This window comes from Sceloporus occidentalis, unplaced genomic scaffold (genome assembly GCF_023333645.1).
Source record: "Sceloporus occidentalis isolate IW3139 unplaced genomic scaffold, rSceOcc1.0.p SCAF_1, whole genome shotgun sequence".
Classification (NCBI taxonomy): Eukaryota; Metazoa; Chordata; class Lepidosauria; order Squamata; family Phrynosomatidae; genus Sceloporus; species Sceloporus occidentalis.
This window is the reverse complement of record NW_028316981.1, coordinates 73,289,821-73,303,974: the sequence shown is the minus strand read 5'-3', so window position 1 is coordinate 73,303,974 and position 14,154 is coordinate 73,289,821. Positions and strand designations below refer to the sequence as shown.

Sequence of the window (14,154 nt, the reverse complement as noted above, 5' to 3'; positions counted from 1 at the left end):
TTTATTTTACTGCTAACCAAAGTGATAGTCAGTGGACTGGTGCTGGTCCATGAGGCATTGCTTTTGTTGTGCCTCATCCATGGGGATCTGACTAAGACAGTGAGTCAGAAGGTCAAGATGGGTCCGGGGGTCAGGACAGTGAGACCTAGTGCCAAGCTAGTGAGGCAGGGGGCCAAGAAGGCACTGCAGTTTTGGAACAGCAAGACACAGAGCTAACAGCACCTACCAAGGCAGAATGAAGAAGAGAGAAGGAAGGTCTATGAAGGTTGGAGTGTGTTTAAGACTTTAATCAGGGAACAGCTGCTTACTTACAACAAACTAGGAATTCCAGCACTTCCTGACGGCACTTGTTGCTTACAACAGAAGGAGACCAGATGTCCTCCTTTTCCAGGACACATCCTACATTTCAACCTTGTGTCCAAGAGGAATTCCAAAATTTCCTCCATTTTGAGCATGGCTAAGAAGCATGAATGTACATTTATGTGAGCATTTTGAGCTTCTATTGGGTCATGATTTCAATTTTTACTGAACGTCCTCCATTTTGTGGTGCCTTTTCCTCCTTTATAGATAGGACATCTGCTCACAGAAGTTCTATCTGGTGGACGCAACATTCCTGACACTTGTTCCTGGTTCGTGTTGCCAGATAACCTCAGACATTGCTCCATTTACTGATTATGGTTCTGAATTTCCCTTTTTGGACTATCAGGCTGATTGCTTGAATCACAGACTCATAGAGTTGGAAGAGATCACAGGGCCATCCAGTCTAACCCCATTCTGCCATGTGGGAACTCACAATCAAAGCATTCCTGACAGACGGCCATCAAGCCTCTGTTTAAAAACCTCCAAAGAAGGCGGCTCCACCAAACACCAAGGGAGTGTGTTCCACTGTCGAACAGCTTCTACTGTTAGGAAGTTATTCCTAATGTTGAAACAAAATCTCTTTTTCCTCCATGTCCTAGTCTGTGGAACATCAGAAAACAAGCTTGCTCTATCCTTAACATGACATCCCTCCAAATATTTAAATTTGGCTATCAGGTCATCCTTTAACATTCTCTTCTCCAGGCTAAACACCCCAGGTCCCTAAGCCTCTCCTCATAGGGCATGGCTTCCAGACCTTTCACCATTTTGGTCGCCCTCCTCTGGACATATTCCAGTTTGTTAACATCTTTCTTGAATTGTGGAGACTGTGTTTGATTGGCACTGGCCTGGTTACGCCGCTACATCATCCTTTCTGGTGAGCTATGCATCCCTTGGGGATTCCCCTGCAGTCTGTTAACTCCTGTATTCTCTCTCTCAGGGACCTCGACTCATGCTGACACCAAAACAGGGCAGGCTGCAGGTCTGCAGGGAGTTTCCAGGAAAGAAGGAGTTATAGTCAATGAGAACACAGTTCTGGTCTGACCCACTGGGGGTACTGAGGGAAAACACCATGATAGGTTTGCCTTAGGGTCGGAAATGACTTGAAGGCACTGAGCATCAACAGCAAAGGCATCTATCTCATTTGTTATAAAGGACATGGCAACAATGTCTTTCAGAGATGGTGGTGGTGGTGGTGGCAACCAAGCAAGGAAGCAAAGGCCCTGCTTCTTCTTGTTGTTGTTGTTGCTGTGGGCCTTCAAGTCCATTCTGACTCATGGCAGCCTTAAGGCTTAAGGCTTAAGGCTTGGCACAGTGGTTAAATGCAGGTGCTGCAGCCACAAGGTTGTGAGTTCAGTCCCAGGCAGGGCTCCAAGGTTGACTCGGTCTTCCATCCTTTCGTAGGTCAGTAACATGGGTACCCAGCTTGTTGTGGGAGATTGGATTACCCATGGTAAACTGCGCAGGGAGTGCTGGTTCACTGATGAAAGGTAAAGGTATTCCCTGTCGACAAGGCTGTCAAGTCGTGTGGGGGCAGTGCTCTTCTCCATTGCTAAGCCAAAGAGCCAGCGTTGTCCAAGGACTGCTCTGGCGGCCATGTGGCCAGCATGACTGCACCGAACACAGTGACCTTCCCACTGAGAAGTGGCACCTATTTATCTACTTGCATTTGCATGCTCTCAAACTGCTAGGTTGGCAGAAGCTGGGACTAGTGAGGGGAGCTCACCCCTTCCTTCATGGGGCACCTGGGCCTCGATCTTGCTGTCATCTGAGTCTGCCTCTTAGCCACTGGAGCCACTGCATGCCTAGTGACCCCTGATACAGAAGCAGAGAAATGTAAATGCTATTGCAGCCATCCATGGAGAGGAGGGGGCTGTTCTTGTGAAGCCACTGAGGCTGAGAGAGCGTGGCTCGGCCAAGGGCCCCGGTGGGTTCACGCAGCCTGGCAAGGACTCCAACCCTGATGCTGCTACTGCTGCTGCTGCTGCTGCTCTCTCTAGAGAGCCCCAGACGGACCCCTGGAAACACCACGCCGCCGGGAGCCCCGGGAAAAGGAGGGAGGAGGAGGAGGAGAGGCGGTTTGGCGCCAGCCTCCCTCCCTGGCGCCCACCAACCGAGCAGCCGCCAGCGCCAGGAAGGCCGCCTCAGCCGAGAGGAGCGCGCGGGAAGGAAGGGCTGCCAAGGAGGAGAAGAAGGAGAAGAAGGAGAAGATGCAGAGTGAGGGGGGGCGAAGGAGAGTGTCTGTAGAGACTCTGCGCATGCGCCCTGTTGGCGAGTGGGTGGGCGGCGCGCAAGCCTTCTTTCAGCACCAGCAGCAGCAGCAGCAGCAGCAGCAGCAATAGCGACAACAACAGCCTCCGCTGCTGAGGAAGAGGAGGAGGAGGAGGAGGAGGAGGAGTGGGCGCCTTCCTCTCCATTCGGCCCCTGAAGGAAGGAGAGGGAGGGAAGGAGGGAGAGAGGGTGACCCTGGGCGCCTAAAGCGAAGGAAGAAGAAGGGTCATTGAGAAGCAAGAGGGAGGCCACGGGAGGAGAAAGGAGGGCGAAGGAAGGAAGGAAGGAAGGGCTCCTTGTCGAGGAGGGCTGCTGCCAGGAGAAGGACGAGGAGGAGGAGGAGGAGGAGGGAGAGGCGGGAAGACGTCGCCCCCGCCGCCTCCGCCTCCGCAGCCTCGGTGCCCGGGGGGCTGTTCGGAGCATCGGCCCCGGGCTCAAGCCGAGAAGAAGCCGCCTCCGCCTCCGCCGCCGGCCCATGACCCGGGCTTCCCCGGAGCTCCGCTGCGGGAGGCGGCGGGAGGCCGAGGGGGCGCCCCGGTCCCCGGCCCCGGCAGCAGCGGCAGCAGCAGCGGCAGCATGTGGACCCCGACCGAGGAGGAGAAGTACGGCGTGGGTAGGTAGTAGCCCTGGCCCCCGGCTCAAGGGCAGGCTCCCCTCCTGACTTGGGGGCTCCTCTGGAGAGCTCCTCGGTCAGCAGAAGGGCCTCCTGGGGGGGGGGGTTAGGGGGGTGCGGGGTCTGCTGCTTCTGGGTGTCAGCAGCAACAACAACAAGAAGAAGAAGAGTGGCGCTGTCCGTGTTCCTTCTGCAGCCCAGAACCTCCCCTAAACCCCCTCCCCCTCCCCCCTCCCCCTCCCCACCAAAACAATACAATAATCATATTAATAATAATAATAATAATACAAAAGGGCCCTCTGCTTCGCCTCGGTTGTCTTACACAGAGGGGCGGGAGAAAAATAAATCATCATCATCATCATCATCATCATCATCATTACTATTATTATTTTCTTTATGGGTTCCGGAGGGATTAAAAAGGTGGAGATGACTCTCTCTCTCTCTCTCTCTCTCTCTCTCTCTGCTTTGGAATTGGAAGAAGAGGAGGAGGAGGAGGAGGAGGAGGAGGAGGTCTGGTCTTGTGAGCCTTTCCCAGCCTAGAGATAGAGGACGGCTTTTCAGGGAACGAGGGCTCCTTCATGGCAGGAAACAGCCTTTTTGGGGAGGAATCCGGACCAGTCCCTTTGAAAAACACAAACCCGAGCTCCTGGCTGCAACCCAGTGATTTGCGCCACGCTTGCCTGCCTCCTTCTCTTTTGACACTGGTCTGCCATGCTCTTGTTTTGATGGCCAGAGGGAAGGGGTCCTTGGGCCGCTAGGGGGCGCCAAGGAGGCACCTGTCAGCTCTCTCTCTCTCGCTCTCGCTCTGTATTCTTCCAGGAAGGGTCACACCAAAACACAGCTACAAGACTTTCACGGACGGCATCCATGGGTTTGTGTGGGTTTTTCGGCCTTCCAGGCCATGTTCTAGAAGAGTTTGTTCCCAACGTTTCGACAGCATCTGTGGCTGGCATCTTCAGAGAATGCTGGCATGGAAGAGAGTGGCTATACACACACACACACACACACACACACACACTGTTGGTTGAGAGGAAGAGATTGACATGTTAATCTTGAACACCTGGACAACTTCCAACAGGAAAGAAGAAACCCTTAAAGTAAATGATGTTTGGCTACCAGTCCTGAAAAACACCAAAATCAAGAGTGTGGTGGAGTCTCCCTCCTTGGAGGTCTTTAAACAGAGGCTGGATGGCCATCTGTCAAGTAAGCTTTGATGGTGAGTTCCTGCATGGCAGAATGGGGTTGGACTGGATGGCCCTTGTGGTCTCTTCTAACTCTACAATTCTATGATTCTAAGACCAAACAAATGCAAATGAAAACCACCCAGGATGAGGGTTTTCCCAGCAGACAATGGATCGTTAATTAAGAAGACACCCTGAGGCCTTGCCATTCAACAACAGAATAATACACAGATTAACATATAAATCACTTCCTCTCAACCAACAGTATATATACCCCACTCACTTTCATGCCAGCATTCTCTAAAGATGCCACCCACAGCAGCTGGCAAAACCTCAAGAAGAAACTCTTCTACAACATGGCCTCATAGCCTGAAAAACCACATAAAACTATAGAAACTTAGGTTAACTGTGGAGCCTCGCAATACACCGGCAAAGCCCCTTCTTCTGGCCTGCAATGCTTATTGCTTATTACATCAGTCAACATATAATCCATTACGCCAACATCCCAATTGCATAAATTCTTCCAGCAAGGGTAACCCAAAAACACAACTTAGGTCCCAAACACATTGCTGAAATAATCCAGTTTGAGACCTCTTTAGCTGCCCTGGCTCAGTGTTAGGGAATCCTGGGCATTGTAGTTTAAATTGTGGCACCAGAGCTCTCTGACAGAGAAGGCTAGATGTCTCCCAAAACTACAGTTCCCAGGATTCCCTAGCACTGAGCAAGGGCAGTTCAAGCAGTCTCAAACTGGATTATTTCTGCAGTGTGTTTTGGGCCTTAGGTTAAGTGTGTGTGGAGTCTCAGAGCACTAAGCACACCTGCAAAACTCCTTCTTTAGCATGGAAATACAGGAGGCCTGCAAAAGCAATGCTTATTGCTTATCGCATCCATCAATATATAATCCAGTGGTTTCCTAACTCTGGCCTTCTAGGCATTTTGGACTTTGGTTCCCAGAATCCCAAACCATTGGCCAAGATGGCAGAGGCTTATGGAAGCGGAAGTCCAAAACAGCTGGATGACCAGAGTTTGGGAATCGTTGATGTAACTCATTCATAAAGTTATGCCAACAACCTGATTTCATTAGTGAGTGCCTGTTTTAGTTTACTTTCTGGAATTCAGTTGCTGTTTAGTTTGGAATACCTTCAGTTGCGAAATGTTGAGCTACGCATCAGACAAATCACACACTGTAAAGCTGTTATAGGTCTGATGTCCTTTAAGACTATTGAAGGGATTGCATGTGTAGTTCTTTTCAAACCCTAAAACATTGTGTTTACAGGAAAATAGTAGACACTGTTTCACTCTATTTTTAAAACCTGCTTGGAGGTGAAAGTTTAAAAACAAAAGGGGCAGCTATGGATATAATGGTCAGGAGTGAGCCATAATGATGAGCCCACATGTTGTAGTTCTTTTCACATTCATAATAGTTGTTCAAACATAGGAGTTTTCCCTTTTGAAAGGCTTTCTTAATAATTTTGTTTCTCTATGGTTTAAAACTGTTTGAACAATACATTTTTGGATTATGGTAACATTGTGCCATATAAATATACTTAATGATACTTGGTGGCTATTACCCAATAGGTGTCTGTTTACATGCAGTGCAGCTTTTTATATTTAAATGTTTTATGTTTCTAGTAAAAGAAAATGAGAAGATATATTGTCCCCCAAGAGAGGTGGTGTTTTTAATGTAACAGTTCAACTTGGAGGGGAAAGGCATCTGGAGATACACTGCAATCATGATCAATAAACTGTACAATATGTCACTGTGGAAGTAACCAGTGCTATAATAACAGTGAACAGGATAAATTCAGTGCCATTCTTACTTTGAGCAAACCCACCAAAATGAATGGATTTTTGGCCTCAGTTGACTTAAGTCATCTTGATTTCAGTCAGTCTACTTACAGTTTATTCCAAAGACTAAAGCTGAGGAAATACAAGATGGACCAATACCTGACATTAATGATCGTGACATTAACCTGCCAAGCTAACAAAGGGATTTAAAGACTATGCACTCTGTGAAGTCGAAGGCTTTTATGGCCGGCATCTCTTAAGAGGCCAGCCACAGATGCCGGCGAAACGTCAGGAAGAAACTCTGCTAGAACATGGCCACATAGCCCTAAAAACCCACAAAAAACTATGCACTCTTATTGCTCAGATAACCAGTGATAAATAAATGTAAATACAAAATGGTTGAAATGGTTATGTAAGCATAGAACTTGTTTTGAATCCTTCTGCATGTTAAACATAATGTTAGTCTTTTTGGAAATACCAACAGTTTTCTCAGACTGATGGATAGAGGCTGGATTTGGTGTCTCATGTTGCAATGCAGTGTTAAAGCTTCTCTGCCAGCCTGCCCTTGGAGAACTGAAACAGTTCTTTTCTTCTTTCTGATTTTCAGAAGATCTCAGCTTTTTTTTCTTTAATATTATAGGTTTTAAAATACTCTTGCTTTTATACGCTTTTATAACGTGGTGATAGCATGGACTTTACACACATTATCTGAGTTAAATAGTGTTGTCACAGTCATAGTATGATGTGTTTTAAAGAAGCATTTAATTATGAAATATAACTTCAGATTGGTACATATACTACAAAGTAGTCCAGAAAAGCAGTCAAGATTGGAGGAGGGTTTATCTTATACAGGAGACTTTATAATTCCCAGTTTAGGGCATAACAAAGGATCAACTGTGCTAGAAGCATGAATTCAACAAAATGCTGTGGCCTTTATAATGTGGTTGCTGCTGAACGGAATATTTTCTTCATAATAAAATGAACTTCATTGACATTTGTTATAATCCTATGCCATTTTTCAGTTTATTAAATAACTAGTAATGATAATTAAAGGCTAGTGAAAATGGCACTTGATCTTTTTAACATGCTTGGATTTGTTGTTGTGTTTGAGTGGGAATGGGGTGGTGGTGGCGGCGGAGATGCACTGGCGCTCCCAGAGGTCACCTAGTTCTTAGAAGCACATTTCGAAGTGTGTAGGAGACCAAAGGTGGAAAGGACAAGTGTTGTGGGAACTTCCTTTTTCTCTTTTTTTTCTTTTTATGGAAAGAAAGTTAAGATCCAAATAGATGGACTTTTAGTTAAAAAAAGAGAGATTGAGTTCTGAAATATAACTGTTTGGATGTATAGAATTAAGTATTTATCCCCAATATAATTTCAGTTGTGAAATCTTGAGCTGCACATGAGACAGATCACACACTGTAGAGCTGTTGTGTAGGTTTGTTATCATTTAAGACTGAAGGAATTGCACGTGCGATTTCTTTTTAATTCTGAAACATTGTGTTTACAGGAAAATAGTAGACAGAAAGTATGTGTTTCTTGAGTTGGAAGAGAGTTTATCTACAAAGAAACATCTCTGATTTGGTTTCTGTGATTTTGTGGTACTTTTGATTGTGAGGTAGCTCAAGGTCTTCACAGTTCCTTGGCCCTGGAATCAAAGCATTTGTTATTCTCAGCCCTGTGTATTGTATGACTTGTCTTTGACTTACCTGCCCACTCTTAGCTTTAGAAGTAATATGCAATGCATCAGTGGAGGGGGAAGCAGAGTCATATTTGCAATTAGAAATGAATAACTGTATCTGTCATTTATAAGCTTTTTGGATTAATTAAATTAATGTCATAAGACAATCTCTGATGGATCAGACCAAAGGCCTGTTTAGTACAGCATTCTGGCCAGCAAGCAGAACACTCTTCTGAGCACGTTCCTCAGTGACGGCTGTTCAGGGTCATATTTTGTGTGATAATGTAGATGATATATAGCTATTACACCTAGCAGCTATTAAAAGTCTTATCCTCCATGACATTCTCTAAACCTATTTAAAAGCCATTGAAGTGGGTAACTGAATACATGTTTTGAAAGGAAATTCTTTTAAATTTTGAACTGTGAACACTTCTATAGAAGTATGGAGACCTCATGAAGTATTCCCAATGTGCTCATGGTTATTTTTTTTTAAAATCATGGCCCTCACCCCTTACCAGGCCTAATAAAACTTTCTGTCCCAGGCCTCTGTAGGCATACTTAGGATTTGACCTGCTTCCTGGAGCCTTAAACAACCCTTCATTCTCAACACAGGTCTCTGAGAGTAGAGCTTTATTCCCAGGGCTTGGCAAAAAATTTGGAAAGGCTGTAAACTGATGTTTGCATTTCCATTCTTCAGAAAGTTTCTTTTTTAAAAAATAATAATAATACAGTCAGCCCTTCGTATCTATGGATTTTTTTATCCACAGATTCAAGCATCCACAGCTTGAAAATATTTAATATATATATAAATCCAAAAGCACATCTGGTTTCTGCCATTTTATATAAGGGACACCATTTCACTATGCCATTGTATTTAATGAGACTTGAGTATCCATGGATTTTGGTTTCCATGGGGGGTGGTAGTGGTGGTGATGGTCCTGGAACCAAACTTCTGCGGATACCAAGGGAAGCTCATGAAAATTTGGCTCAGTCTTAACTCTGCAGTCTTACAGAAGGATTGATATACTTATTTATTTAGATTACCTCTTCACACTGTACATAAGTATCCATTGGCGCTGTGTATGGTGCTGACCAGTGTCTTATATAGCTTTAAAATGATTAGATGAATTCATGAAAAGTACTTCTGCTATTGCTGTTGATCAGCTACTTCCGCCAAATGGAAACCTTCCATTTTAGAGACACTGCCACTCTGAACACCAGCTGGGGAAAAGGCAACAGGAGGGAAGGGCTATTGATTTCCTCTCGTGCTGCTTGTGACCTTTCTTAAGCATACGGTTGGCCACTGTTGGAATCTGATTCCTTTTTCTGTATTTAGTAACCAATATCAGACAGCTTCAACAATGTGTTAAATGTAATGGTAGCAGAATGCTGGATTAAATGGACTATGGTCTGATTCAATAAGATTTTTATTTACCACATCTCAGGGACATGCTTGTGGGATCTGATTTGCTTTTTACAGTACAGTGGTACCCCGGGATACGAACGCACCGCGTTACGAAATTTCCGGGGTACGAAAATCTTAGATTTAAAAAAACTGTTCCGGGTTGCGAAGATTTTTTCGGCTTACGAACATTTTTTCGGCGCGTTTCGGCGCGAAATTCAAAAGCCGCCGCTAGCCGCTAGCGGCTTTCCAGCGGCTTTTCGGGGCTTTTCGGGTTGCGAAATGTATCGGGTTACGAACGGCGCCGCGGAACGAATTAAATTCGTAACCCGAGGGAGCACTGTACTAGAGTGTAGGTGAAAAATACATGGGCTATGGGGCTGCATGTATCCCAGGTTCTTTTTGTGGGTCCTGCAAACACATTTTGGCTGTGGGGTGGTAAAAATAAACACTTCCTTCTAAAATGAGGTGTATGCACATTGTTTTAGAGTATAATTGCATTCCCAGAAGCCTCTGGGAATAATGGCATTTGTTTCATTAAACAAGGCAGGTGTTCTCTGCATATCTTGCTGTTGCAAAATGATCTGTAGGGATACTGGAAGTTGCTCTGTATTGCTGAATTTTAGTGCAAGGAGTGTGGTCTCCAGTGGGATCTTCAGGACAGAAATTGATTCCCAGATGCATAGAAGTTGCACACTCCTCTGTTAGAGCCATAAGAAGTACCAGTTGGACTCTGGTACAGTGGACATTGATCCTGCCCACTCTACCACATCTCACCCTTTGCTAACTGTTTTTGTCTGTTGGGCCCCCATTCTTTTTAGAATAGACAAAAATACTTGTCTTCACCTCAGGTTTAGAACTTATTTATGTAACTGCTATGAAATGCATGGTTTTAGTTGAAATGGTTGATGCCCAAATGGGCTTAGGCCTATGCATCTGTGCACCTCTGTAGTCTTTAGACCTAGTATTTTCCATTATTATTGTTTTTATAGATCTTGATATTGTATTATAATTGACATAAAATTATCGATAATGTCTTCCAATTGTCTACTTTCTTAACAAAATGTCAAACAGTAAACCAAATTGCATAGTTTCAGTAAAACCTAAGGCTTCAATCCTTTGTACATTTGTTTAGGGCTAAGATTCACTACACACAATAATTTTTTTTTAGAATAAGCATGCACAGGATTGAACTAGATTTATGTTGGCATTGTTATTGTTTTGTATGAACAAATCAGTATAAAAATTAAGTGCCTAAGATAATTACAATTGTAGAGTTGCAATTTTTATGTTAACTCTAATGTAATTATCTGAGGCACTTAATTTTTGTACTGATTTGTTGTATGTTTGTTGTTGTTGTATGCCTTCAAGTTGTTTCCAACTTATGGAGACCCTAAGGTGAACCTGTCATGGGGTTTTCTTGGTAGGATTTGTTCAGAGGAGGTTTGCCATTGTCTTCCCCTGAGGCTGAGACCATGTGACTTGCCCAAAGTCACCCAATGGGTTTCATGGCCAAGGTGGGAATCAAATCCTGGTCGCCAGAGTTGTAGTCCAACACTTAAACTACTACACCATGCTGGATTTCTTGTTGCATGTTACAGTGATTTAAAATTGTAATGTTGAGGAGATCACTTTGTCCTGGAATGGCTAAAAAAACCCCAGGTGATTAACATTAGTAAGATTATGTATTTTTAGGATAAAAGGATTAATATTTTAAGTTGTATTGCTTCTCTGAATTTTTTTCATATTGAATTATCTTAACCCCCCTCTACACTGCACACACATCCTTGGTCGTCTGTGCTGTACTGCAATCAGTCATGTTAAATGGGCTAAATATAATATAGGGAGTGTTAGTTATTCTACCAAAAAGACAAGCATTAACAAATCCTAGTACTCAGGGGAACAAACTAAGAAATGAGTGCACTGCTAAGCTTGTTTCTCAGTTTTACAAAACCTCTTTCATATCAATCAGTTACAAGTCAAAGCAAAATGTGTTAAGTTGCCTGTGTCCACAGACCCTAGCCTTGTCTGCACTGGACAGGATACTCCAAGGCAGCCTGGAGTATTTTGGCCCCAGAGCTGCCCGAACCTCCCTCCGTTACTTGCCCCTCTGTTCCTGTGCTGGGGTGGTTGTCTGCATAGGCATCCCACTGAGCTGCCTGGTGTCTCCACTGTTGCCACAGGTTGCCTGTTTCTGAGATCAGAATGAGGAAGCCAGCAACAATTACATGGCTGGGCATCACATTCTGACCTCAAAGCGAGTAGTTGACAACAGTGATGGATATGCAGGGCAGCTAATTGAAACAGCCGCCCTGGCATGGGAATGGAAGGTGGGACAATCTGGAGTAAGAGGTAAGTTTTTTAAAAAAAACATGCTAAAGGCGTTATGCCCCATTTTTGGTTCTGAAAGTACTGGATGTCATTCAGATGTCATGCACCAGGACTGAGGTTTGGGCTATCTGTCATCTGAAAAAGATGATGCCTGTTAGAATGGGGGAGAGAGAATGGCCATTCTGGCCTGTGCATGTGCATACAAATGCTCCTTTGTCCATAGAGTCACATAATCCTTTAATAAAATGTCCAACTAGTTGTACCTAATCAATCTTTCCTCACTTTGAAATAGAATTGCTACATAGTGCAGAGAGTAACTGTGAGAAGCTGAAGTTTCTGCAGTTATCCTCAGCAAAGGAAAGTTAAACTGTTAATATAAGAGAATGACTGAGGGAAGCTGGATTTTCTGCAGTTATACTGTACCTCAACAAGAGAATGCTGAACTATTACTATAAGCTATATCAGGTACAGCTGTCTTTAGCTATGTGATCTTAAAAACAATGTTCTCATTTTTAAAAATATAGTGGGAGTATATTCTGTTCCTCTACTACATTATTGCAAGTATTCCAACAAAATAATTTTAATATACATATTTGAATATGTTTTAAAATAATATTCAATTCTGCTAAATCAAATAACATCCGTTAGAATACTGGGAAATTTTTCCTGTTCTACCTTTAGAGAGAAACCACATCACTGCTTAATACAGTGTCATATCTGAAGCAGAAGACTAGAGGCTTTAGGATTCCGTGATTCATACATGAACAGTAAAACAGAGAGAAAAGCAAATCAACCTGCTTTACCAGCTCCTCTCAGCATGTTAAAAGAAAAGAAGAATACATCAACAACCCACAGAGCTACATGTTTGGCCACCAAAATGGAAATCATAGGAAACGTGGAGGTTGATGAATGAAAAGGTCTGCATCATTGGATGTGTTTTGGAAGAAGTTTTCAAGTGGTCTCTAGAAGGTTCAAAATATTTTTGTTTACATATTCAAGATCTACCTGATCTGGTTATTTAATTTCATCCATGGATATTTTTTTAATTTTGAATAAAGAGTTTAGTGAAACATCTTCAACCTTTTTTGTGGTGGAGGAATCTATCACTGTTCTTTTCGTATTATTTCTACCTCTGCTACCAAATTTTCTGTTAAAGAAGTAATGCTTAAAACACATTGATTTCATTAGCTGAGGTAGAGTTGTATTATACGGTTGTTTTGTGGAAAAACAACCTTTGGTCTGCCTTTGCATGTGTTTAACCAATATGTGAAGTTTCACACTTACAGCTGACATTTGTGGCCCATCCTCTCTGTCTCAGTTCCTTGGGTCAATGTTACGACTTTAGGGGAAAGTCTAGTTGATGTTTTTGCAGAGTGTTAGCAAAATTCATTAATAATGAGTTGTTAATGCACAAATTATTTACTTCTTTAGCAACAAAGATCTGGCGTCAGTGATCCTTGTGAAATATAAAAATGCTTAGGGCCCAAAAGGTATAGTTTCTTTGTTTTATTCTGGTTGCTGGAAATATTCCAAGAGGTAGCAGAAATGAGTACATTTTTCTTAACTCTGGCCAAGGTTTTTCTTTGATGTCCTTTCCTCTTGAAGTGTTTAGAAGTCTAATAGTGGTTTTTATATACTCAGAGGCCTTATAGCAGGGATGGAAATCAGGCGGCTCTCCATATGCTGTTGGACCAGTGGGTATGGCCAGTGGTGAGTAGTGCTGGAAGTGGCAGTCCAACATGATGTGAAGGGCCACATGATTCTATTCCGTGCCCTAGAATTCAGTATTTGACTGAAATACTGTTCTACAGTTGAACACTGGTAGGAAGACAGAATGAGAGGAAGAATTCTAGCAATCTTTTCTTCAGATTAACTACTAAAAATTGGAGATGAGGAAATTGTGACATTTCTGTGGGTTTTGTGTAAGCTAAAAAGATTGGGTTTGTCTTTGGTTCACTTGAAGATGTGAAAGAGAACTAGCAAGACAAGGTTCTTGGTTTTCTTCTACATTCCCCCCCCCCCATCTTTTGGGATCTGTGCGTGAGTGTGATTGCCTCTTGTCATGTAGGTAAAATATGTTTTCTGTAGCTGTTTTAACTTTGAAAGGGCCCAGCAGTTCTCTTATTAACCGTGGTTTTAAGTGTCTCAAGACTGCTGGAGTTTTCAATGAGAAAACTGTATTAGTTTGTTGTAGCATAAGAAATAAGAAGGGAAATGGGGAGAAGAATCTAGCTGTGCTTTTAAGACTGATTTATTCTAGTATGAACATTCATGGACATTAGTCCTGATCTTTAGATGCACGGTGTCTGGAGTAATCTGGACAAGTTCACTTTCTTGACACTAGAGTGGATTTCTAAACTCAATTGCTATATCGAAAGCCCACTGATGGTTACACATACTTACATGCCTCTAGGTTCTACCCAAAATGTGCTACAGCCAAACTCTTCAATTCAATGGCATCTGATCAGAGTCATGAATTTGCAGCAGGCATTTCTCAAACAACAATGTCAACCCAAGGTGAAAAAATGAACCA

At 43.4% G+C, this 14,154-nt stretch overlaps 1 protein-coding gene across 10 annotated transcripts in view; it reads left to right on the top strand.

Moving 5' to 3' along the window:
• Window positions 1-2,740: 2,740 nt before the first annotated feature.
• Window positions 2,741-14,154, top strand: part of DOCK3 (dedicator of cytokinesis 3) — a 272,592-nt gene continuing 261,178 nt past the window's right edge. For all 10 annotated transcript variants that reach the window (XM_089525143.1, XM_089525190.1, XM_089525134.1 and 7 more), the window contains exon 1: window positions 2,741-3,241. In XM_089525143.1, coding sequence (XP_089381269.1) covers window positions 3,205-3,241 — 37 coding nt within the window. In that variant the 5' untranslated portion in view covers window positions 2,741-3,204. The remainder of the gene's footprint in view (window positions 3,242-14,154) is intronic.